This window comes from Silurus aristotelis (genome assembly GCF_946808225.1).
Source record: "Silurus aristotelis genome assembly, chromosome: 15".
Classification (NCBI taxonomy): Eukaryota; Metazoa; Chordata; class Actinopteri; order Siluriformes; family Siluridae; genus Silurus; species Silurus aristotelis.
This window is the reverse complement of record NC_139588.1, coordinates 5,686,108-5,714,043: the sequence shown is the minus strand read 5'-3', so window position 1 is coordinate 5,714,043 and position 27,936 is coordinate 5,686,108. Positions and strand designations below refer to the sequence as shown.

Sequence of the window (27,936 nt, the reverse complement as noted above, 5' to 3'; positions counted from 1 at the left end):
GCACATCATAAAAGCATTTTCTCGTTGCTCTGATCAAACTGTGAATGCTTTAGCATATTCATTTAGTTGTGTGCAATTTTCTGCTGTTTCCTACATTATCAGTTGTTTATGTGATGCTGATCTATTTATATAATACTAAATAGTTTTAACCCCCAAAACATCTCAGCATCAGGTCATTATATAAGTCTTTGAATGCAATATGGTTAAACCAGTTGTAATATTTGTCAAGCTTAGAATTTTTTTTGTAAATGTGTCATGAACTGATGAATTGTTCATCTTGAATGTCACTAATGAAGGCAAGTGAACTGCATAAGGTCAATCAATAATCAACTAAATCTCTTAAACAGGTCAGAGGTGAATCTCGTCCTTCAATTAGCGACAAAACACAGAATTACGAGCGAACACTATTACAGTACAATAAAAGTGTGAATCCCATCCGGTCTCTTGCAATCAGTATCCTACATGCAGTCATGTGTACATTTGTGCTGTTAAAATTCATAGATGGCGTACAGAAGAAATTGTGCATTTTCGATTATTGTGATCCAAACCCTAGTTTACATCAGGAAACACCGAAACCGTGCGCCGTCATACAGACAACGTGACTAAACATTATGAAAATCTTGTTTGTGAACAATCACAGAAGAACTTGTTCTGATAGCAATGAGATGTTCATTGACACAAAAACTAAGGATTTTGAAAGCACAGGCTTTTGCGTAAACCCAATGCATTGTGTTTTTTGTACAAATTGTTGTGAGAAATGCACTTACTGGTTTGCAAATATTCAGAATGATTCTCCAAAGCAACTGAGAAATCTTTCCCAGGCAAGCAAAGCACGCACACGCACACACACACACACACACACACACACACACACACACACACACACACACCTGGCCATGTAAGAAAACTTGGTTCATTATACCAGCGCTCCTTCTTCTGTCGCTATATGGTCCAGGTCTAATGTTCACACGCCCATTGTAGGAGCATGTGCTGGGGTCAGCATTAGCACTCTGACCCACACGGCAGCAGCTTAGCTTCTCAACAGGTTGTGATGCACTTTGTGCTCTCACTTCTTTCTATTAGAGCCAATATGAACATTTTCAGTTCTTTGTGCTACAGTAGCTCCTGTGTAGGACAGGATCAGAGCGTCTAGCTTTTGTTCCTGATGCATGTCAGTGAATTTTGGGTGTCCAAGACTTCCTTGGACCACTTTTGGTATTCACAAACCACTGTATACCAGGAACACCTGACATTTTTTAAATATCTAATCGATCTACTCATCACAATTTGGCTGTTGTTTAAAGTCACTCAGATAGTTATGCTTCCCCATTTTTCCTGCTTCCTGCCTAATAAATAATACCTAATACCTCAAAATAATAAATAAAACCTAATAGATCCCATGCTATTCACTTTTGTCATTTAATGTCATGGCTGATTGGTGTGTGTGTAATATATATATATATATATATATTAGTTAATAATTGGTGAAATTGTTTAAGTGATTATATTCTCATTCAGGTCCCCTGGTGGTCTAGTGGTTAAGATGCAGTGCTCTCACCGATGCGACCCGGGTTCGATCCCCGGTCAGGGAACCATCCCCAGCCACTCTCGGTGCCGGTCCCAAGCCCGGATAAATTGGGGAGGGTTGCGTTAGGAAGGGCATCCAGCGTAAAAACATGTACCAAATCAAACGTGCGGAGGATCCGCTGTGGCGACCCCTAACGGGAAAAGCCGAAAAGAAAGTTATTCTCATTCAGGCATTCCCCAAAAATACATATTATTTTATAATTATTTTTCGAAAGCGATTAGTTTGTTCCTTGGTTTTAAACTAAAGACAAGGAATTGGTATACAGGTCTGTGCCCGGTACAGTATTCTGCTTTTGTCGTTTTTGACTTTGTGGAAAATGAAACCTTCAGAACACATTACATTTGTGAAAGAATTCAACCACATCATTCAGGTTTTTTTTTTTTTTTGGTAATCTTTTTGAATGTGTGCGATGTACATAAAATGCATATAAAATACCAATAAAATAGTTTACTATTTCTCTTGTGCGTTGTCATGCGACCATTGTGCATTTTGTATAAGGTGTGTGTCAATCGTCTTTAACGTTGCCCTGTTCTTTAGGCGTAAGGTGTGCCTGTAAGAGCAAATTAGTGAAATTTGTCCAAGGATTTAATCCTTTAGACAAAAACAAACAAACAAAATTCTTAATACTGATGCAAAGGATGGCTTGAAATAGCACTTCAGTTATTAATAAAGTTATAGCTGCTCAGTACTTGCATATACTGTACCATTAACCTTACTATAACTTCATTTATACATGTAGGAAGTGCTTGCACATTGGTGCAGGTCGAACGCAAAACAAACGAACCCCAAACCCCACAGACAAAGAATGATACAAATGTTCAGATATTCACCATAATAGCAAAAGGGACAATCACGTCAATAATCTCAAGAGAGGCTGAAGTGCACGACTGCAAAGGAATGAAAAAAAAAAACACAACTATGTCACACACTCTCAACAGTGTCACTGAATGAGATCATAAAAAGTATGCTTCTACTCCGTTTGGAAAACAGGTACAAAAGGTAAAAAGAGGGATTCTCGCGGTCGCTCAGTGCCAGGAGTAGTCCAATAAAAGGAAGAAAAAAGATTTAGATTGTTCTCCGAACATCTTACACTCTAATCAGGGAAGCGCTGACAGGCTTTTTTCCAGCGACACGCAGTACACCAGTCGTTCCTGCGCTCTACACCGTACACCTTGCGGCATTTTTTGGCCTCACCTCGCCCTTTCCTGGACACACACACGGACGAACCATTACAATATTATAAGCTCAGTCAGAAATCACTGGCGAGCCTGAAAAGTGTAAATGAATGAGTTCTGTTTTACATCACAGTTGTGGAGGTGTAGTGACCCTTTACTGGGATTTTAACTATAAGACTGTAAGACCTAAATGGAAATATTTCAGGCTGGAGATTACATACCGGTTGGCGCAGTGGCCTCTGGATGGCGATGAACACACACTGTGTGATCTGGTGGGATCGGTCTCTCGTTGTAGGCACTGCTCGCCTACGCTAACCGAACGGATGCGTGGTACGCTGGTCTGTGGATTAGACGATGGTGAAAAATGATTATAAACCCTGAAGTAATAAGCTCTTTCACTGAGCTTGCTGTTAACATATTAAAAATATAAAATAAAACAAAAATATAATTTGCTGATTACCGCCAATGCTTACATTTTTCCGCCTGTCACAAAGTGCTATAGAAGCAAACATTTATTTTATTCATCTTTGTTGAGGTTTATCCAGGTAAGAGTTGGGAGAAAGAGTTTAGGAGAAACCCAGAGTGCCAATATGCAGCCAATGTGTATAATCCTTATAATCCTGCTGCTACCTATCTCTGTACCACATTCTGATATCGACAAGGAAACTGAATAACTGCGTAGGCAATGAGGAACCACTGAACAGATGCACTGACTATCCCTATAACTGTAAAGGACAAAGTAAGTAATGAGCATCTAAAACACCACTAAATATGTCTAGAAAACCTCTATGTCTAAGAAGAGAAGAACATCTGTGTAGAGCTACCTGAGGCCTTATCTGGAGTCCAGATGATGTCCAGTCACAGGAGGAAGGAGAATCCGGGGATACGGTCGCCTCAATGGGCACACAAGCCTGAAGAAATGTCGTGATTTATAAAAACGATAATAAAAGTTCACATCTAACGCCTTTAAATGTTATTATTATGGTTGTCCATAATGGGGATCATTTAAGAGTTCGATGTAGAATCCTGTGAGGTTTACAGAAAGCCAACACAGGGAAGCTCTACATCATTTAGAAATGCAACTCGGCTACTTAGTGTACATGCACATGAGACATGAGGTACACGAGTCACCTGGTATAGGTGTTCCTTGTGTATCTGCCACACACTGCTGGGTGCGGATTGGCTGAGGGTGGTGGAAGAAGGTGGGGTCTCTCTGGAAGTAAGCTGGCTGGGGGCTGAACTGCACGTACCCCAGGGCCCACTGATAAATGATAGGGAAGGTATAGATATGGGCATGGGTTCCTCTTCCTGTGAGGAAACCTCGGTATAATAAAAATCTTCTTCTCTGTGAGAATGCTCTGGTCCGCTGTGTGTGAGGAAACAAGAAGAAAAGAGCAGATCCTGATGACTGTGTGCTTTCTTCATGTGTCAGTCCTTATTGACTACAATATACACCTCAGGTACTTTTGTAGGTCAGGTTCCTTAAAATGTCATGAAAGGAACATGTTGGATGAGTGAATCATGATTATAGCTGATATACTATACATTATATGGCCAAAGGTATTGGAACACCTGACTTGACCAGCCATATGTGCTTCTTCCCCAAACTGGCACCCACAAAAGCACACGGTTGTACAGGGGTGTCTTTGGATGCTGTAGCATGAGATTTTCCCTTCACTTGAACTAGGAGACCCAAACCTGTTCCAGCATGACAAATACCAGTGTGCACGAAGCCAGATCCTTGAAGATTTACTTTACATGATTCGGAGTAGAACTAGGACCTGCTATAGCAATCTGACTTAAACTCTATTGAACACCTTTGGGATGAATAAGAACACCTCAGACCTCCTCACCTACATCAGTACCTGACTTTACTAACACCCTTGTGGCTGAATGAATCAAAATCTAGTGGAACATCTTTCCAGAAGAGTGGCGGTTATTGTCACAGTAAAATGTCACTAAATGAGGAATGGGCTGCTTTCAAAAAGCAAAAACAAACTTTTTTGTGCAGAACATAGAGAAATGCATGTGATGTAGTGAGCTGCATTGGAGGATCTGCTACAGACGATCTTAATAAGTCATTTTTTGTATGGTTTCAATAGTGGGAGAAAATAATCTTGGTCTAAATTTGGACTGTGGTCCTCCAGTCCTCATCCCATCATACATATAGCTCACCCCAGATGGAGAACGCGAATATGACGCTTCATCCCAACCCGTGATGTCAGCACTTTGGCGCAGCCTGGCCACAGACACTTATATGCTCCCCTGCTCCAATTCTGTCATAAAGGGACACAAAATGATGAGTTAACTTACAAAGCATTTTTCAAACAGTTTTCTGCAACACTCTCACCTTGAACCGCCTGGTCTCCAGCTCGTCACGTGCCTTCAGATCCAACTCCATGTTCACCCTTTCGTCTGACAGTTGCCCCATACTGCTGTCTGCCTCCGTAACGGACGGTGAGAGAACGGGACTGACACTGCCATGCTCCCAGCTCCAGCAGCCACTGCTCCCACTGTCCGAAAGTTCCCCTCCACCATACTCCATATCCACCGGGCCACCTGAACATTATGGAATGGAAAGACTGAATGAAGATCTGTGGATGAACGGTGCATTCGTTCAATGCTATACCAACATGCATTTTCCAGGATTTCTATACATGTACCATACATCCCAACAAATCATCATACAAATCCAGAAATAATCTAAAAATATAATACAAATGTATCAGTAGCTGCTGGGTTTGCTTTTTTTCATTTATTTCCTCAGAGACGATCACTTACATGGTAACGGATCTCTCTGTGTGGGGCTCTGGATCACTGGACTACAGGACAGACTGGTGAGGACCATCGCAGCCATGATCTCATCCATTTCTACCGATTCATGACTCCTGAACAATAAATAAAAAATAAAAATAAAATGAAGCAGATAAATATAATTAATAAATAAATAAATAAATAAATTTCACACGTACAACCTCACTGATCTCTCACATCACACCCACATACACTGTGTGTTTCTTCTTTATATGCATATACACTATATTGACAATTATTAGGACTTTTCCAGCCTTATGTGGTTCTTCACCAAACTGTTCCTACAAAGTTGTACACACCAGTATACAGAACATCTTATCCCTATGCACAAAGCAAACTCTATGTACATTTTCCTCACATGGGTTGGAGTAGAAGATCTTGAGAGGCTTGCTATAGAGCTATAAACCCTAACGAACACCTCTGCGGTAAATTGGAATGCTGACTGCATCCCAGACCTTCTCACTACACCTACATGACTTTACTAAAGCCCTTGTAGCTGAATGAACCCAAATCTCCACAAGCCCACTTCAAAATCTAGTGAAACATCTTCCCAAAAGAGGTGAAGGAAATGCAGAATGGGGTGTTCAAAAAGTCTTATTGTCAGGTGTCCACAAACTTTCGGCCATATCATGTGCCTATACAGCAGAAGAAGGAGTTGATTGGCTTTGAAAAACATTAATATGCTATCATTTCTATAGAAACATCTCAATACATGGGAAGCACCACATAATTGAAGACAAACAATAAACAGGTTTTTTTTTTTTAAACCATTGATTAATCGTTATTAAAATGTTCTTATTTAACATTCATGGCTGTGTCTGTGCTTTGTAACAATACGTTTTCTTCCACAGTAACGTTTTCAAAAATGGAGAGATTTCCACCTTCCATTTTTTTGTCTGATTAAGTTCACAAAAGATTAAACCTAGAGAAGGTGTTGATGGTGTGATGAGTGTGTTAATTTATAGCTGCTGAAATTTAAGGCCCACAACAATAAATTGTAAGTAGTTAGTAGTATGACATGACGTTTCAGTTTTAATAGTAAACTGAAAAACACCTTAGCGTGGCACCTTGTTACTAATTATTTTGGTATAAAAGTGTTTTTTTTTCTTCTCTTAACACTGGTTTTTGTGGGGTATTACGGTTTCAAGGAAACAGGACCAACCATTTTGATGAAGGATTTGTTTTTGTGCCAGTTTGAACAACTGCGAAGTCTCTTTCCCCAAAACAATTTGGACATATTTAGCCTGACATCAGTGTGTGTATGTGTGTAGGACGATTTCCCGACTGTTGTATTAACGCAAAGAGCATTCAAATGTGAGCCAAATCAAACCGAGTAAGACATAAACCAGTTGCCATGCTGAATGTTACCGGTATGGCACTTCTACACTGGAGGACTGTAAGAAAAGAAGGGTGTGTGTTTGCTCAGAATTGGCATGCAACATTTCCCCTAGGCCCGAGCTCTGTCTGTAGCTCTGTACGTTCGTGTTCTGGTCCTGGATGCAACGTCTGACCTGCAGAGAGTGGAATGAGATCGTTTCAGCCGTCCCGAATTAGGACGTGACAAATGACACGCATATAGAGACCGAATTGGTCATAGTGTTACGTTGGAACAGCGATACGTACCACGCTTCCTTTTTTTCGTCCTGGTAATGTCTGCATGGCCCCCAGGCCTGCCATGTCGTGCCCTACCCTCTCTCTGTGTCTCTTTCTGTGTCTCTCTCTGTCTCAGTCGGTCTCAGGTGCTGAAACCAGACAAGTATTACGATGCATGTTAGACATGCTGAGACACAAAATGGCTGAGAATACAAGTCTCAATACATGCACTGGTGCAATACATGACCAAACAAACACAGAAGACAGGACACACTGATCTAAAGAGTGGGACATTCTACATTGCATACAAAGTAAGCCTTTTGTCAGATAGGAAGAATTCAATCAAACCTGCAAATACAAAGTGTCCTGCAAATCCGTGCAGTCTTTGTGGCATAAAAAGAGACAACTAGGTCTTAAACTGCCCTGGACTATGTTTTAGGGCAACACACCCCCTCAGTGAGCCTCTGATACACCAGGCTGGGGAGAAGATCTGATCAGACCCTGGATCAGACCCTGGATCAGACTCTGGATCAGACTGAGCACTGACACCTTCACCTGTATTCAAGCTCGATTATTATTATTATCTCGTCCAGCTGAATGTAAATCATCTCTATTCTCCACAGACGGACAGTCACGTGGTCGTGACCGGAGCGCACGGTGCCGACTCCGAGCTCCGACTCCGCGGATCCGCCCCGCCGCACTTTCACACGAACCGGAGTCGCGGACCCGTAAACAACCCGCCTACTGTGGGCGTGTTCAACACGCTGATTGGCCGAGCTGCCAATCCCCGCTTCTCCTACCCCTCCTCACGCGTACATGTCCCAACGTGTACAGACACGAGTTACAGCATGGACTGGGTTCAGTGGCCGCACACACACACACACACACACGGAACGTGTGTGAGTGATATGACAATTATTGACCGCAATAATACTGAACACATCCAAACTCTAAAGAGCAGATACGGCATTATTTAATAAAAGCCAAAAAGTTATAAACAACCCAAAATATTTTCGATAACAGCTTGAAAAAATCATGGCGTTCACATCAGATTCACGAGGAGGTCACCAGGAATGGTTTTCAGTTCACAACTGCCTTGTCAATTCTTAATTTCTTGCTTTCTTTACGTGCATATAGACCATATGCTGAGGATAATTTGAGTGTTGGAGTAGAATGATCAGACTCAGAACCTGCAGATTTAAGGTGCAGACATTTCAACATCCTGTTCTGTTGAAAGGAGACTGTGTGAGTCAGGCCTTCAGAGTTGTACCAGGGCCGCTGGAAGTCATTTTGAACAGGAGGTGCTGTGAATTTTTTTTATTTATTTTTTTTGGACAAAAAACCTATGGGCCTCTTTAGAATACATTTTAAAAATAAATACATAGGGCTGTGACGATGGCAGTTTTTTTACCACTGCAGTGGTAATGGACCAAATACCGGCGGTGTTGCGGTGGTTGGGGGGTTGTTTTGAAAATAAATAAATAAAAGACAAAGAAACAACACACTAAAGCCTGTAAAGCATTAAAATAAATATCAGTAAATACTGGTAACTTACATAATATAATAAAGTTAATAAAGAAAAAAGAGATTCCATGCAGGGATGAGACACTATTTTTGAATATTCGATTAGTTGATTTAATTATAGAATATCTAATGTTCTAATGTCTGTTGTGCGATCATTCTCTAAAATAAAATTTCCATGTTCTGGTGCTGTAACCAGAGGGTGACGCTGCCAGTAACACACATAACAGCTGTCACAAAGAACCGGCAAAAGTAATGATTATGAATCTGTCAAATATAGCAAGGAGACATTTGAATTGTTTATTAATAAAGTGCTTCCCGTGTGGCTCACCACCTGCAGGAGGGACCGTAAGGGACGGTGCTGTGAGGATTGGGCAGCAGTCGAAGGCGGGGGCCTGCTTAGACTGCTGCCCCCGCGACCCGAATTACGGATAAGCGGGAGAAAATGAATGAATGAATGAATGAATAAAGTGGGGTTTTTTTGTCAGTGTCGGGCTGCAAAGATGAAGTTGACGATGCTCACTTGTCATCTTTGCAGTGAACGCGCCTATAGAGAGAAATGCACACTTAATACGGAATACATAATAAGCATATGCTAGTCGGTTTATTTTCATTTTGAATTGTTTCGTTTAAAAGTAGACAATTCAAGCTTTCTATATAGAAAAACTAATGGAATATTTTTATCATTTCCTAAAATATTCATAAGGAATTTATAAATTGTGCAAAATATTTTTAATAGGCCTACATTAAAAAAAAAAAATCTTTCTCTCGCCAATAAGGGGTGCTGCAGCACCCCCAGCACCCCCACTTCCTGCAGCCATGAGTTATACTGCAGTAAAGAAGCATTCATTTAGAAGAACAACAAGTGTAGTAAGACTTGGGACCAGAAACACAAGAAAATGACATGATCCCAAATCTTTGTTTATGTAAAAGCTATTTGTTCAAGAAGGAGCATGATGGAGTGCTGCATCAGATGACCTGGCTTCCACAATCACCCTTCCACAATCAAGCTTTATACACCATATTATTTTTCTCCTTGTCATTTTACCTACACAAAAGTTTTTTTTATGTTTATTAGTGTGTTTGTTTTACTTCTTGTGGAAAGGGCAAAGTAAAGTCAATGAGCTCAGTCAGTTTGTTTCGGTTGAAGTTCACTGCATTTCTTTTCTGCAGTTCTTCAAAAGCAGATACATTTGTCATTTGTGTTCATTATAACACATTAATAACCACTGATATAAAAACGTATGTGATCAACAACACTCGTATATATTTGCACATAGTTTTAAAATGTAGTTATCTGGTATCTTACATTTGAAATCTAGCAAACCAGTGTTGATTTATTCCATAAAGGCGTCCGCTAAATGCCGCAAACGTAAATGTAGATAGGATTTATTACATGGTGGCCTAAGGCCTAGATGAGCATACTATAAATAGGGTTGGGTTAAAAAATGCAAAAAAACCCACAAAGGGGTGGAGAAACAGTCCAATGTCCATATCAAAAAAGTCAAGATCTACAGTACAAAAAAAATTACAATTGAAAACAACAAAACGAAGTAAAGGGCAAAAACACACACAGGTCAAGTCGAGTCAAGAAGCCTTTATTGTTATTCCAACAGTATACAGGTGATTTAGTACACAGTGAAATGAGACAAAGTTTTCTCCCGAACCCTGGTGCTACAGCACACAACATATCGCTACACAACAGAACACAGAGCTAAGTACTAAATAAAGTGTCCTCTCCACATAAACTTTATTGTGTGCAACCGAGTGCAAGACTAAAGACACTGCAAACACACAATACGGAGCATGACAGATACACAAAAACACAAAGTAGTGCTGACCAGTAAACCCAGTGTATATGTTATACAGTTCAATGTGCAAAAAATAGAGCTATAAACGAGTGTAGTTGTAAACATAAACACAAAATGTTGTGCAAAACAGCAACACTAGCATGTAAAAAGTTATAATACAATTATAATATAAAATCGAGGGTGCTGTAGACATAGCATATGTGTATGAATTGAAACGAGTATTGAGTGTGTGTTTGAGTTCAGGTTTGTATCACACAGTTGAGTGAGTGTGTGTGAGTTTGGTGCAGTTTAATTCTGTGTTGTATTGAGGAGCCTTATGGCTTGAAGTGAAGAAACTGTTAAACAGTCTGGATGTGAGGCCCGAATGCTTCAGTACCTCTTTCCTGAAGGTAGGACAGTAAAGAGTGTGTGTGAGGGGTGTGTGTAGTCGTCCACAATGCTGTTGGCTTTGCGGATGCAGCGTGTGGTGTTAATGTGCGTAATAGAGGAGAAAAATACTGTAATGGTCTTCTCAGGTGTACCTTGAGTCAAAGCTAGAGGCAAATGCACACTAACAATAGGACACAGGTGGCTTCAGTTAACCTATTAAACAGGGGTAAACAACATGAAGGAACAATAGGGACATCTCGTGGACGACGGAAGTAAAGCATCCTGACAGCCTCAAATCCTGACACATACAATATAAAAAAAACTTAATTATTTCTGAACAAAGATTTATGTTAGGTTTAATGTTGTAAAAATAAATTAACAATAACTAAATTGAATAAAATCCCAAAAATTGTATTGAATCTTTGACCTTGGGAAAAATTACTGATTAAAATATAATGAACATTGTTGCAGCATTTAATGACAAACGAGAGCTCCAAAGTCAGCTAAAATGTCCAAATTCTGTGACCTGTTGGAGAGTCATGAATTATTTGTACTTTGTTACTGTACATAAGTACAGTACAATTTCTATACAACAAAGTAGGTAATTTAACGGTATGAAGATTTACTTTGACCAAACAAATATATAAATATGCAGATGTTACACTATGGATAATTTCATTCTTCGGAAAATCCTTCCTTAGCATGAATAACTTGGCAGGTTGTTTCTCCAAACGTGGCTAAAACTTTCAGCTAAAGTACTTGCCAAAGGTAAGGTGGACCCAGTGATCCAGGTCATCCCAGGATTTAGGTGCCGTGACTGGGCAGGTCAATCTGCTACTTCCTGCTACTCTGCTTTTTCAGTTTCACTCGCCTTCCCTTTTGAATATGAAAGATTCTTCAGAAAATTAACAAACGTTTCATTTTATTTAACTTTTTGCATAAATGAGGAACATGGACATGAACAAGAACCTTTTCAGAACCTGAACTGAAACGATATAAAAAAACAGGCCGGTGTTGTTTGTTCCTTTCTTTAATAATGAAGTCATATCTGTAGCACTCAGTGATTCTCCTTTGTTTTGCACTTCAGACATTGTGCCTCGGTGTGCTCTAGTAGTGCATGAACCACACGAGAAATCGCTTGTACCTTTTATTTGCCATTGTTGCTTTTGAGCAGTAGATACATAACAGTTTATTATCGCTATCGGTATCGCGGTCCCGATACTTTTGTCCATACAGTGTACATTTAAAACAATGTTGTCTGTTTACAGCCTATACAGGAACATTCATGTGTATTTCTTTATTGATTATATATTAGGAGTGTAATGATACACAAAATTCCTGGTTTGGTACTTAACTCAGTTTTTAAGTCACGGTTCGGTTACATTTTTGGACATTTAGAGGACAGAAATTCAAAACATAAAATTGCTTGTAGTTTATTATTAACATCATTTATTACTATTAACATTTGTGAACATCAACTGTTTACATTTTTTAAAACAATTTTAAATAAAATGCCTGTTTGGTTTAAATAAAAATGTATATATATACAAATAAAATAGAATTAATCAAATTCATGCGATGCACTTGCTTTATTATATTGATTAAAGTGAGTATTATTATACTGATTAAATAGGCACAAAATAAATTGACCAAATAAAATGAAACAAATGAAAAAATCTTAAATAAATTTACATTTGTTGGATGTAATACAGACGTGTATATAAGTGTGTGCTTTTACATTTTCATTTACATAAGTTTACATTTAATATAAAATTTTCTAGCGATATTTTCGACTCACTTATACTTATTTCAGCATTTAACAAATTACTTTAAGAAACACAAGATATTTATTTAATTTATTCACTAATAAATAAATTCATTTTATCTATCCTTCATTCATTCATTCTCTCTCAATATGTGGATTTGTTGGGAATTTCTCCTTTTAAGAGAAATTGTCCTTTGTACATGTACATCATGTTTCTAGTACAGATCGAGTAGTGATACTGTGCTTAAAGTGCAAGGTTCCGCACGTAAAACAAGGATAGCATTTTAAATAATATTATATATGATCTAATATATATACACACAGTCAACCACTGATCATTTGTGGTTTGAAAAATTAGCGGGTTCTCATTTCGAACCTAACTAACAGCAATTTGCAGAACATCTTAAAATTGGTGGGAATCCACAGCTAATGTTCAGGAACGTTAGGAATAACATTTTAAACTGTTTTCACAAACAAATTTCATTTAAATTTTGAAACATTATTGTATTATTAATTTTAAGTGATAAATAAAGCATTTATATCCATTACGTCACATTTTCTGTTGAGTATGCATCCAAAAGGAACCAACTTACTGGCGTAACGTCTAGATGAATTCACTAAAGTACCATAGGAGCTGCAGGGGTGCGTCCAAAACTGGGTATTTTCGGAACTTGTGGGGGGTCTTAGTGCGTAACCCCCGTGAGTTCCAGGGGACCACTGTATAAATCTGTATTGTGTGTATTTAATGTTGACTTTTTGTGTTATATGTGTAGACCTTCTATTCTTTAGTCAAATATCTTTTCTGGAACAGGCGGTGCCTCGTCTTCATCCAACACTGTTGAGTTTTGTACAATAGGAGCTTCTTGCAGGAGCTTTGGACTTTTGATTTTCCTGTTCACCACAGCATAGATGGGAGACGTGTCCGGGTTAACTGACGGCAGGTCATCATGCACTGCCGGAAGAGGAAAAATAAATTTGAACTCCTCCTCCTTTTCACTGTCTGTCTCAAGCATGGTTAAGCCACAAGCAGTAGAATCTGTCCATTCATCATACGTCACTGTGAGGTAGGGACTCTCGACCTCACACTGATCCTCATTGGCTCCATCACAGGGGGCGGGTGATGAAGGTTCACTCTCTCTCAGATTGTATATACAGGCATAAAGATGTTCCTCACCGACTGTCTCAGTAAATCCACTGGTAATATGTGGAGGAGCTTCTGGTGGAGGTTTGACACACTCCAGTGAAGTTTTCACCTCTTTATCTTGCTGTTCTGAAGACGATTCTACTGGCATTTGTGCCTGGACTGTGGTCAAATAGAAAGATGGTGGAACTGGTGGAAGAGCAGGAAGCTGTGGAGATGCTGAACCTGTTGATCTGACAGAGAATGGAGGGGTGTCCCGAATTCTGGGCCTCATTTGCAGGCTAAAATAACTGTCCGATTTAGCTGTATAGGAAGGAAAGGAAGGAAAAAAGGAAAGAAATTTTGTTATTAACGTTGACCAATTTGCTTCAAATAAACTGTTACAAATACAACATACTGTAAATACGAAGTGTTTTGTCTTTACAGCATTAAGTATGCAGTGGACAATGGTAGATTAACTAGCCCTGTGCTCTGCACCTGAACTCCAAACTAACTGGTTCATTTGATAAATATGTGCAAATTCCCACTGTTCCCCTGTGCCTTAATGAACTGTATGTATCACAATGACTTCTTATGCAATTACATGGCTATATCACAAGGAATTAACTTTGCCTCACTCGAAAGGTCATAGTTTTATAAAATATTCTGATCAACATAATGTGTCAATATTTTTTAAACAGTTGCACCAGCTTCTGAAAGCTAGTATTAAGAAGAAGAAATGCTCTCCTTACCTCTGATATGTGAATAAATATTGGTTTGTTGGCAGTTCACAATGCTGTGGTTCTCATGCTGAGGCCCAGCAGGAACCTGCAGCATATTGCTGTGTACTATAGAGCTTAAAACTACAACACACAAGAAAAACCTCATTGGTAAGAACGTCACAATATCCTCTAATAGATCATTACGGGATTTATTCAGTTTGATCATTTTTTTTTTTACTTTTTACAATAGACATTGTCTCAAAGCAGCTTTACAGTGGTTATAAAGTTGTATAAAAGATTGTAAAATTTTAGTGCCTAAAAGTTTGTTTCTTATAAGTTTATCACTAATGAGCGAGCCAGTGGTGACTGTGGCAAGGACAAACTTCCTGAAATGGAACAAGGAAGAAACCTTAAAAGGATAGAGACTCAAAAAGAAACCCATCCTCACCTGGGTAACACCGAATATCCATTCATTATAGTTCCAGGGTGTAACATGGGTCATGTATCCATGGGTGTGACAGTCATGTATTATTTGTTAACATTGTTTTGTATGTAATTTTCTAGGAAACTTGACACTCCAATCACATAACCCCACTGCTGTTTCAATTCATAAATCCTTCCTTTCAAATTAGGTTGGTTATCTGATTGCTTTACAAATTTGACTTATGGACAGACTGATCTCAGAATCCGACAGAATCAGTTTATTGAGCAGAATTTTGGGGTGTAAAAATTGATTTCCTCGTCCTAAAGATGAGTGAAGGAGTACATTATACATCATTAGACATTATACATCTCCCAGAAGTGGATTGCATTTGCGAGAATAATAGAGAGCAGCATGTCAACCAAACTGGATACTGGTACTGAGGCAAAGTGGAATGTATGAAAAAGTGAATGGTGGCATTTCTGGATCATGTTCATCCATGCAGTAATTTCCATTACAGAATCATAACTGTTTTAAATGCAGTGCCTTTTAAGGGCTTGAAGATCACGGGTATCCAATATTGATTTTTACAATTGTCCCTTTTGCACAGTAAATTTCTCCAGATTCTTTGAAACTTTTGATGATATTATGTACTGTCAATTATGAGATATTCAACCGTTTTGTAAATAAAATATTAAGGAACATTATTCGGAAATTGTACCACAATTTCTTTCACAGATTGGTGAAGCTCTGCCCACCTTTACTTGTGAGAGACTTTGGCTCTCTAAGATACATTATTTATACACAAACATCATACTGATCTGCTATCAATTAACTTTATTATGAACTTCATTACGCAAAATGTTTCTCCAACTGTTTTTTACCAATTTTAATGAGTTACTTTTTAAAAAAATGTATTGCCTCATCCTAACTTTTTTGCGACAATTAAAAATTAGCTTATTTATTCCTTAAAATTGTATGTGTTTAAACATTTTATATGTTTTTTGTGCTCTATTATGAATACAATATGGATTCCTGGGATTTGCATTCTGTTTTTATTAACATTTTACACATTGTGTCCCAACCTGTAAATGTATTTATACAATAAAAAAATAAAAAGCAGAAAAACAAACCATCATCATTGTTCATTGTTCTTTGTGTGTTTGAGGGATCTTCTGTATTCACCTGTAAAAAAAAAAAAAAAAAAAAAAAAGATATATTTATAACTTTGGCCTTATATAGCTTAATTTCGAAAGCATTTGAGTACATGTCGGACTTGTTCTAATGAATTTTGCAATATGTCTCGAATTGCTTAAGTCAAAATTAATGAAGCTGTGGAGAATAAAGCTAATCATTTTTCATTGTTTTTTTGTTGCATTTTATAAATGTCCCCTATATAGGCACCTATATGTGCTTATTTTACATCCCATTCCAGTTTAATTTTGGAATCTATGCTATTATAAGATAAGATAAGATAAGATAAAATAAGACGAGATATGATAAACCTTTACTCGTCCCAAAGTGGAAAGGTTTCCAATAATTATAATAAGCTCCACTCTTCTAGGAAGGATTTCCACCAGATTTTAAAGTGTGGGTTTATGATTTGTGATCGTTTAGCAACACAAGCTTTAGTGGGATCAGGTACTTGATGTAGGTGAGGAGGCCTAGAGTTCAGTCAATGTTCATTTGGGTTGAGATCAGGGCTCTGTCAGGGACATTAAAGTTCTTTCACTTCAAATTTACCACACCATACATTCATAGAGCTCATGTTGTGTACAGCAGCATTGCCATGCAGGAACAGGTTTGGGTTTCTTAGTTTAAATGAAGGGAGATTGTAATGCTACAGCATACATAGACACTCTAAACAACTGTCTGCTTTCAACTTTTTATTTAAAGAGCGCTTTTAACAGTGGAGATTGTCTCAAAGCAGCTTTACAGTGATACAGAGGTTATGAAGTTAAATGTATATGTTTAAACCTCTAATGAGCCTGTGGCGATTGTCACAAGGAAAAACTCCCTGAGATGGTATGAGGAAGAAACCTTATAGGAACCAGACTCAAAAGGGAACCTTTTACTTATCTGGGTGGCACCGAATATCTATTCGTTATAGTTCCAAATGTTAATGGCAACAGTTTGTGATTAGCAGTTTAATATAAGCATTATTATATTTATCAGAAAATATGTTTAATATTAATTAAATAAGCACATGAGTCACAGTATTTCACTTACACTCAGTGTGAGAGATGAGGGTCTTTCTTTCTCCTCTGGACATTCTGGAGTCTCACTAGAGATGATGTATAATACAGACAGCATCAGTTTAAGTTTTTATTATAAACTTCAATGCCATATTACAAGCATGTTTTGTGACCTGAACCTGAACCATGAGGTGCTATTCTCACCTCGTTCATTACCACGTATGCGATTTCATCACGGACAGCAAGTAAGAGCAAAGAACAAACGTGAAATGCTGGTTGAAACTGGGTAAATCTGTCACAAAAACGTTTGATCTGACGTACATTTGAAATACGGCGACGCTGCAGCGTGACATTCGAGGTGTTTTGAGTGGCACGTGCACTTTTAGAGCAGAAGAACATCACCAAAAAACGACGAGAGATCAGAAAGACTTTCAATGAGCTCAACACCCAAAAAAGTCTAAACCATTCGGCAACTTATGCATGAAGATCATCAGAAAACAATCTAATTTCCGCACCCACCCTACTTGCCAGATGTGGCCCCTGCGGACTTCAAGTGCTTGATAAAGAGCCGGCTGAAGGGTCGCTGTTTTGACACCGTTGCGAATCACAGAAGGTGCTTGACACAATTCCTGAAGAGGCAGGAACTGTATTGCTGTGCAAGGGGACTATTTTGAAGGTGATAGTGTGCACACGTAGATAAATAAAGTACTTTTTGTAAACAGATCGAGTCTCGAAACTGTTTGATACCACCTCATAGATTCTATTTCAAAGAAATAATGTAAGCAGAGCATTTTTATATTACGAGTTATTACCCTTATAACTTTTTTCAGAAAAACAAGACTAAGATAGTGATAGCCGAATATCTGCAGTGCAACCAAGACAATTACTGCAGGAGAATGTGGTCAAATTGAACATCTATCTATCTATCTATCTATCTATCTATCTATCTATCTATCTATCTATCTATCTATCTATCTATCTATCTGTCTGTCTGTCTGTCTGTCTGTCTGTCTGTCTGTCTGTCTGTCTGTCTGTCTGTCTGTCTGGCTGTCTGTCTGTCTGTCTGTCTGTCTGTCTGTCTGTCTGTCCGTCCGTCCGTCCGTCCGTCCGTCCGTCCGTCCGTCCGTCCGTCTGTCATTGTGCACAATTTAAATGGGATGTGCATTTAATAACTTTAGTATGCTGTCATGTTAAAAATTGAGAGGGGTGTTAGGAATTAACCAGCTTAACAAGTCTCTAATGGTAGGTTGAGGTAATTTCTCTGGAAATTCAAAAACAGCTTAAGAGAAAAGAAAAATGCAAACAACAAATAAACAATTATGGAATTCAAATGGAATTAACATCCCATTCCACATTTAGTCCCAGTTTACTGTTAGAATAAACTCCACTCTTCTGGGAAGATGTTCCACTAAATTTTGGATTGTGGGAATTTTGTGTAAAGGGTGTTAATAAAGTCAGGGACTGATATAGGTGAGGTGAGGAGGCCTGGGGTCTGACTGGAATGCAGTCAGCATTCCAATTTCTCATAACGAGTTAAGGTCAGAGCACTATAGCAGGCTACTCAAGATCTTCCACTTCTGCCCATGCAAAATATATCTTTATGGAGCTAACTTTGTACATTTGCTGGAACAGGTTTTGATCTCCAATTTCAAGCAAAAGGCAAAAATGTATACTTCATCCTATACAATTGTATGCCTCCAACTTTGTGAGAGCAGTTTGGAGAAAAAAACCTTCTGTCTGGAAATGTCAGGTGTCCCAATACTTTGTATGTACTATATGTATATATATAGTGCAAATTTCAATATAAAATATCAAGTAAATGACTCACACTGTATATACACTAACAAGATACTGACAAAATATAGAACACTTTATAGGATTATATATTTGTTGTGAATATACTGTAAATCTAAGTTCAATTGTAAAAAATAATAAGTAATGTAAAATGTATAGCAATGTGCAGTATTATCGTTGGTAGTTTTACATGTGCTCAAGGAGCCAACCATTGGCAGCTTTGCAGTGCTGGGATTGTGTACACACACAGTCTTCTGATCTGTAACTCAAAACCTTAACCACTAAGACAACTAGATCAACTTTATGTTTATGCTAATTCAATGTCTTACCACTTACATAATAACTTGCATTAAAAGACATCATACCTGGCAACCCTGCTGTCAGTAAATTGTATCGTAAGAGTTGTATTGTAATTTTAGAAACACTCTAAAAACTTTTACAGTGTACAGATGATTTTGCATCTCTTTATGCAAAAACCCTGTCTAGGAGTTCTGGATAAAACTTCTGTCAAATGACCAAATATATATTATATTTCTTGGTTGTTTGTTTTTATTTTACTTGTCAGTTTATTAGATGTTTATTATGATAAAAATATACTTATATACTGTAAAATGTACAGTAATTACCAGTAAATATGCTGCAGTATTTTACTGTAAATATTTTACACTAATGTATTTACTAATTCACTAATTGCCATATTTACCACTGTGTAGCATCTCCTCTTCTTTTACCAAAAACATCTGGAAACTGAAGAGACCAGTGGCTGGGAGTTTCTGGAGAAGAATATTGTTCAGAAATCTAACTGTTTTACAGTCCTGGGACTTCTTTGTCATATTTTTTGGCATTATTATGCAAAGGGAAGAGTAATCAAACATTCTACTCAAGTAAAAGTACTGTTACTTTAATTAAATTTTACTTAAGTACAAGTAAAGTAAAGATCAACTCAAGTATAAGCAAAAAGGAGCTCATTTAATATTTATTTATTTATAATAGTTCTTTTTTTAACAGCGGGGGTGGGGGATTCTTGTGTAGTTCAAAAAGGGCAAGAGGATGTACATAAAGGAACACCTTTACAAATTAGCAGGAGTTATAAACATATCTCCTGTTATAATGTTATTTATGTAATGAGAGAAATCGCAAATGCAGACAGTGACTGAGCACACGCATCAAACTACTCAAAATGCTTTGATTGGACACTGCATTCTCAGCAAAATTGTGTAATTGTTTATACAGGAATGATCCAATCTAATGCAACATCAGCAGATCTAATGTAAGATCTATAACACTTTCCATTCATTTCATATGACACTTAAACCAGTTATGGAGCAATCATGATGCCTTTCCAGATATGAAAGCTGCCCATTCTATAGACACTCATGCACCTCCATACCATCAGAGGTACAGGATTTTGATCTGAACTCCTGTTACGTCCAGAGGATATGGTATCTATGGTTTCCCACATTTTTTTTTTTTTTAGTTAAATTAATTAATTTGTATTAAAATTTTAATTTGTCTGACCACAGAACAGTTTCCTATGTTGCCTCAGTCTATTTTGAATGATCACCACAGCAGATCATCCGTTTTTACGCTGAATGCCCTTCCTAACGCAACCCTCCCTATTTATCCGGGCTTGGGACCGGCACTAAGAGTGCACTGGCTTGTGCAACCCTAATGGCTGGGGCTGGTTCCCTGACCACTAGACCACCAGGGAACCAATTATGGCTTCTTCCCTATGAATAATGCATTCTGTTTTTATCATATATTTAATAAAATATCCCAACTCAATTTAGGTTGTACTATAAAAGGAAAACTGTAAATTTTACAAAGAGATTTTTTGTCCCCAGGGCCAAGCATGACTCATGGACAGAGATTAACTGGCCTACGGCTTCTTGCTTAGAATTAATCATATGTGGCCCACTGGCAAACATGTTACACAACATACAGTGTTAAAAAAGTTAAGATGCAAGAGCTATATATGCAAGTGTGAAAACACGAGTCTCCAAAATATTGAACTTTTTCACAATATTAAAATTTTCTGAGATACTGAATTTTGGGCTTTCATAAGCTGTAAGCCAAAATCATCAAAATAAGAAATAAGAAAAAAAAGAAATAAACACTTGAAATATGTGTGTAATGAATCTATATAATATACGAGTTTCACTTTTTGTATTGAATTACCAAAGTAAATCAACTGTTTAATGATATTCAAATTTATTTATTTATTTATTTTAATTATTATTAGTAATTTATATATATATATATATATATATATATATATATATATATATATATATATATATATTTTTTTTTTTTTTTTTTTTTTTTTAAGGTTTTTTGATTGGCACTTGATGGAATCATCTTTTCACCAACATACAGTTCAGCATCAGTTCAACAGCGAACAGAATATTTTGAGAGGAATAAATGATGGAAGAATCTCCTGACTCGAACTCGCCACAACACGTATTTGCGTGATTTTTTTTTTAAGTAGTTGAAAATAAGGTTTTGGGCTTATAATAATTTAATTAGATATTAATAAGTGTTTGACTCATTAATATCATTCTTTTAATAGATCCACTGCCCTCCCTCTCATTCACAAACATGTACTCTGTCCTACTCCTACTGACTTTCATTCCCCTTCTCTCCAGCGCGTACCTCCACCTCTCCAGGCTCTTCTCAACCTGCTTCCTACTCTCACCACAAATAACAATATCATCCGCAAACATCATAGTCCATGGAGACTCCTGTCTGACCTCGTCTGTCAACCAGTCCATCACCACTGCAAACAGGAAAGGACTCAGAGCCGATCCTTGATGCAGTCCAACCTCCACCTTGAACCAGTCTGTCGTTTCTTACTGCACACTTCACTGCTGTCACACTGTCCTCATACATGTCCTGCACCACCCTCACATACTTCTCTGACACACCTGACTTCCTCATACAATACCGCAACTCCTCTCTCGGCACTCTGTCATACGCTTTCTCTAAATCCACAAACACACAATGCAACTCCTTCTGACCCTCTCTATGGATCAGACTAGCTTGTCCAACACATTCCACAGATACTTGGATTGAGATATGGGGAATTTGTAGGCCAAGACAACACCTCAAACTCTATATATATATTATTACTACCCCATACTGATCAACATTCTTTAAGACTTCTGGGGAGGCTAGGCCATGAAATTAAATTATGATGGGGGGTCATCACAATGCATCTCTATCATACATCGGGGACAACCTGTATTTATATACAGTAGATATCTACAGAAGATATACAGTAGATACATACATACATACATACATACATACATACATACATACATACATACATACATACATAGTACCAGTCAAAAATTTGGAAACACCTTCTCTTGCTGTGGTTTTTCTTTCCTGCCATAATGCACAGTGCCAAAAAACAAACACAGCATATTAGCACAAACGCATCATACCAATTGTCAAGCATGGTGGTGGAGGGGTGATAATTGACAACTATAACTTGTTGCAAACATCTGAACTTTTCAGCTGTCATTGCTGCTTGAAACTTTGCAAACTCACCTCAAACCTTTCAATTGGTTTTGCTTTCAAATGCCTTGCAAACATTTTGCACACATGGAAATGGCTTTGCTTTGAATCCTTGGAAGATCACCTGCTATATTGTTATAAAACTTACTGAATGTGAATGCTGATAAATGTGAATTCTAACTTTACCCCAGACCTCCTCACATCAATACCTGACTTGACTAACACCCTTGTACTTGAACGAGCACAAATCTCAACAAGCACACTCCTAAGAGAGTGGAGGTTTTTAGAACTGCAAATGGAGTCTAAATGTGGAATGGGATGCGGAATGCGTTTCATAAATGTTTGTCTGTACAGTGTATTTTTCTATTTTAAAATATCTACATCATTGTGGCTGTGAAAACATTTTGGCCATAAAGAATTTATTAGCAAAAACTTAAATTAACACTTTTATTGTAGTGCCTCGAACTGTAACACAAATTGTTTAGAAGGATAGTCTGCTAAATAAATAAGTGAGGAAGCATTACCGGAAGCAGGTGGTGCAGAGTGTGTAGAGTGTGATGTAGACAACGAGGAAGAGAACAGAGATAATGGTGATGTCTAAGGAGGACGTGTCGCCAGACATCCAACCCAAGTCTGCAGCCATAGCACTCCATACGGCCCCTCAAATTACTACAGATAAACAGAATTAATATTAGGGATATAACTGCACATGTTTATCATAACAAAAGTGTAATTTATGTCTGTACCTTGGAGAGTCACCAACAGCTGCAACCAAATTCCTTGTATGTGTCAACACACTTGGCCAAAAAAACTAGATTTTGATTCTGATTCTGGGATTCCCAGAATGTTTTTTTTTTTTCCATTAAGGAAAGCAAGGCATATGCAGATATATGACCTCAACTTGAGTAGGACGATCCAGTAAAAAAGTGTTATTATTAGGATACAGGAGGTTTTATGGGAAATTAAATATATTCATACTTAAATTATAGCTCTATAGAAAAGAAGTTGCATCCATAACGTGTTTATATGAAAATGTGTTCTTGTATATATTTCACAAAACTGTTGTAACATATGGCTTACAACATGCAATGCAATTGAGTAATGCTAGTTCTGTTGAAAATGTGCCTATATTACTCCATAATTACTTACTAACTAAATCCTGAATCAGGATATTCAGGTATGCATTAAAGAGTAAATCAAACTTTTCACACTTAGGACATCTGAGGGACATTTAGAGGTGTTAGCTCAGTGGTTAAGGCTCTGGGTTACAGACTGGAAGTTTGGGGGTTGAAGCTACAGAATCACCAAGCTGACACACTTGGGCCCTTGAGCACCCTCTGTGCTCCAGGGGCAGTGTATCATGGCTTACCCAGCTTACCCCCAGCTTCCTAACATCACTGGGATATGCGAAAAAAGAACTCACTGCACTGTAATGTACATGTAATAAGTATTAAGTATCATATTTATGCAGCTGAGGGTTAAGGGCCTTGCTCTAGGACCCAGCAGGCTGCTGTTGTTGCCACTGGAATTTAAACTCACAGCCTTCCAATCCGACATCCAAAGTTTTAACCACTGAGCTTCCACTTACCTCCAGAGTAAGGACCCATGAGCCGGGACCACTGAAAGAATTTAGAACTTTTAAGACCTTGGTAAGCTTACATTTAAAATCACTTTAACTTAAACGAGTTCAATGTATACTTACTGACCCACAAATAATTTTTACAGAAAAAAACATGAACATGCCCTATACTTGTTGCACAATTTATAGTGTTTTATTTGTTGCAAACTTTTGTGTGAATTAGATTTTGAATTGACATTTTCACCTCTCAGTCTACACTTAATTACTTGATAAAGTGAAAATATGAAAATATTAAAATGTTATATGTTAAAACTGACTTTTCAGAATTCAGAACCTTTATATATTTTTGAAGCCCCTTTGACAACGATTACACCAGTCTCTACAAGTATTTTTCCACACCTGGATTTGGGCAGTTTATCTAATTTCTCTTGGTTAATCCTCTCAAGCTCCATCGCCCTGGATGGCGAGTGTCTGAGAATCTTCAAATCTCTCCACAAATGTTCATATACTTACAAGTTTGGTCTTTGGCTGGGCCATTCATGGACTTTCAGCGACTTACCCTGGAGACACTCTAATGTTGTTTTGTCTGTAAGAGTCATTGTTGTGTCGAAAGGTCAAATGTCACCTCTATCTAAGTTATCTAAGTGCACGCAATCTGGGGCAGGTGTACCTCAAGGATGTTCCTGTATTTGTGTGCCTCATTTGTTAACAGTCTGCTTAATCCTGCCTCGCAGGAGAACCCCATCGCATGACACTGCTACCATATTAAAAGTATTAGCAAGGTGATGTGCAGTGCCTGTTTTGATATAGTGTATGACATATTAATATGGCTTTAAACAGTGAACATTTTCACAAAGCAGCAAATCTTTTCCCACATGTCTTTTATGCTGTCATATGACTTTTATTCTTTATTGGCTTTCCACCTTGCCAATGAAGGCCTGATGTATGCAGTTCTTTCAAGCTTCTAGAGTAACCTTGCAAAGATCTGTGCCTTACCACACTTTAAAATCAGAGATCCAAAGACAGTGTCTTTGTCTTCATGGTTTGGTTTTTGTCCAGAACAAAAGTGTGTATTGTAGGTCCCTATTAGGCCCCTATATTGCCATTCAACAATATGCAAACAATAAAGGGTTTTGAATACTTCCAGAATTCACTGTCAGCCAATAACAACATGGACCTAATTGTCATCTTGTCTCCAGTCATATTCAGCGTCAGTCCCTGTTCTACATTTTAACATTTATTATTTGAAAATACTAAATACATACATACTGGTCATTATGAATATAGAACTACTGACTGGTCTAAGGTTTTACTTTCTGTTGGGGTTAAAGCTTACTGTGTACTTTGTCTATTGTATAGTTTCATAGATTTTTGCTATTTATTGTTAAAGAATTTATATTTACATTTACACCATTTGGAAACCTTATCCAGAGTGACTTAAAACTGAGCAGGTAAGGGTCCAGGTCCTTTCTCAAGGGCCCAGCAGTGGCGAATTGGTTGTGCTGGGATTTTAACTTGTAACCTTTCGATCAAAATTCCAATATATTTTTATAAATATTTTTGCATCTGTATGTAATGTGAGGAATGATAAAAAGGAATGTGTTTATATTCACATTTGCACCTTATACAGTATTATTTGTTATATACACTGATTAGGCATACCATTATCACCACCTGCCTAATATTGTATTGTTCAGTCGTGACTCATCGAGCATTAAAATCATGAATTTCTTCAGCAGTTTGAGCTACAGGAGCTTGTCTGTTGGATCGGACCACACAGTCCAGCCTTCTTTTCCTATGTGCATCAATGAGCATTGGCCGCCCACAACCCTGTCGCCGGTTCACCAGTGTTCCTTCCTTGGACCACTTTTGATAGATACTGACCACTGCAGACTGGGAACATCCCACAAGAGCTGCAGTTTTGGAGATTATTGGTCCAGTACTTGTACTCTGTACACTGACAAAGATGAATGTAATCCAATCAAACTTTATACAAGTTTTAGTTAGTGTATTTCTGGTTAATGCTGAAGTACAGGTTTGTTTATAGTAATGAATAAAGCATTTTTTACTCATTTATTATTTTATTTATAATTTTTAACATACATTTTATTTTGTATTATTCATAGTTATGTGGAACCTAAAATGTACCTGTTTTAATGGAAAACAAATAGTGTTTGGGTGTTGCCTGAGCCCAATTGAACATATGCAGTAAATAAATACTGTAGTTGGTAATTCAACAAAAGGGATTTTGCTATATTTATTGCAGCAGGAAATCGGCCTGCTCACATTCCAAGTCACACCTCTGATTTATGTGAACACAAAGAGAAAGACGCACGCCAGGTGTGTTCATAGAAACCGTCAGTGCACGAGAAAAGAAATAAAAAACAAATGCAATAAGAAAGAAAAGAACCAAAAACAATTCAATGTGAAACTGCTGCAGTTTGTCAAGCCACAGTGATGGTTGTGTATTTGGATGTGTTAGCTAAAAATGCCATTTATCTTAATTTAGATTAAGCTAATCGATTTCAATATATCGAAAGACACCTTCCAGAGCATATTTTACACATATATTCTGTCCAGTTTGGTGTACATACTACTTACGTACAGAACAACATACAGAACTGAACATGATATACAATTTTGCCGTTTTTAATAATATAGGAGAATTTCAGTTAGAAAATTATCTTACCAGTAGCCATTGTCACTGTCACTTCCACCACCTTGTGTGACTTGTCTGTCAGTGTTTTGGCTGCATTCTCACTCTTACCAGACTGTCAGTCATACCTTGCCACTCCTACCTGTTTGTTGTGTAATGGTTCAGATTCACTATCACTGCATTCAATGATCATGATAATTGTTTCAAAACTTCTTGGAGCTTCCTTTTCTTCAGACAGTGTTTCACAACAATTCAAGTGTTATTCATGAGAAACGCATCATAGCATGTTTTTCATGCTCCTGGCATACCTGCCTCAACTCATAAACTCGTCCTATTCATTTGTTTATGAGTTTAGATGTAAAAGTTACACAGCGGGGAAATATTTCTACACCATGGCTGTTAATCGTGGAAATTATTCATACAAAATAATAATTCATATTCAGTTTCTTCCTGGATATCATTATACCAGTTATCATGACATAATATTTGAAATGGACACCCTCTAGGACATTAAACAGGTATGCCATGTGGTTATACACCACCTTTTTATATATTTTTAGCTTCAATATGGGGGGAAAAAAACATAGATGACTTAATGTTCGTATTTTGTTAGTAACAACCGAGCAGCTTCCTATGATGAGTGATCCTCAAAACAAGTGATTATGGCTGATTCAATTGCATTACAATCATTCAAAAGAAAGAAGCGTTTCTTTGGTTACTGTAAATGTAGCAGGCTGTAATGTTGATCTGACATTTTATCAGAAATTAATTGCCAGTCGTAAAAACCTCAGGACAAACGAACACAAAATAATTTTTAACAAGGAATCTACATTCTGTATTCAAAATAAGTTATTAATAAGGTCTTTAGAGTTTTTTGTATTTGCGAGTGAAGACCCGAGAAGAGAAATGTATAATGCCTGCATGGTATCACTCTGTAAGCAATGATGACCGTACTGGTGGTGGAAGCTTAGTGGTTAGAACTCTGATCATAAGGTCGAGGTTTGATACTCAGCACTGCCAGGCTGCCAATGGCGAACCCTTAAACAGGACACTTGGGATCTTCCACTCACACATGCCACGCATGCCATGTCTTCATGGCAACAGTTTAAGGAAGAACCACATATAAGTCTGATGGTCAGGTGTCCACATACCTTTGGCCACAGTGTAGACGTATAACTGCACCAATAATGTGCAATAAAATAATACAAGCTTTTCATACTGCTGCATCTACAAGAAACCAGGACAATATAATATTTAAAATCATAAAATGGTCTACTTTATTTCATTTATG

The 27,936-nt window shown here is 37.7% G+C and overlaps 2 protein-coding genes across 4 annotated transcripts; both read right to left on the bottom strand.

Moving 5' to 3' along the window:
• Nucleotides 1–2,022: 2,022 nt before the first annotated feature.
• znf395b (zinc finger protein 395b) lies at nucleotides 2,023–7,843 on the bottom strand. Of its 3 annotated transcripts, none has more exons than XM_083563092.1 (10): nucleotides 7,519–7,843; nucleotides 7,201–7,319; nucleotides 6,946–7,088; nucleotides 5,545–5,651; nucleotides 5,114–5,322; nucleotides 4,939–5,039; nucleotides 3,895–4,129; nucleotides 3,588–3,674; nucleotides 2,985–3,103; nucleotides 2,023–2,793 (listed from the first exon to the last, which is right to left on the bottom strand). In XM_083563092.1, the coding sequence occupies exons 2-10, from the start codon at nucleotides 7,252–7,254 to the stop codon at nucleotides 2,682–2,684; spliced, it is 1,167 nt and encodes a 388-aa protein (XP_083419218.1). In that variant the 5' UTR covers nucleotides 7,255–7,319; nucleotides 7,519–7,843; the 3' UTR covers nucleotides 2,023–2,681. The 3 variants fall into 3 exon arrangements, with proteins under 3 accessions (XP_083419218.1, XP_083419219.1, XP_083419220.1); XM_083563093.1 differs by having other exon boundaries at nucleotides 6,740–7,088; nucleotides 7,519–7,821; XM_083563094.1 differs by lacking the exon at nucleotides 6,946–7,088 and having other exon boundaries at nucleotides 7,519–7,821.
• Nucleotides 7,844–12,005: 4,162 nt separating this feature from the next.
• Nucleotides 12,006–26,795, bottom strand: LOC310737494 (uncharacterized protein). The gene is made up of 5 exons (XM_083561835.1): nucleotides 22,935–26,795; nucleotides 17,129–17,183; nucleotides 16,033–16,084; nucleotides 14,509–14,619; nucleotides 12,006–14,080 (listed from the first exon to the last, which is right to left on the bottom strand). Exons 1-5 carry the CDS (start codon nucleotides 23,051–23,053, stop codon nucleotides 13,422–13,424), a joined length of 996 nt encoding a protein of 331 aa, XP_083417961.1. The 5' UTR covers nucleotides 23,054–26,795; the 3' UTR covers nucleotides 12,006–13,421.
• Nucleotides 26,796–27,936: the final 1,141 nt, after the last annotated feature.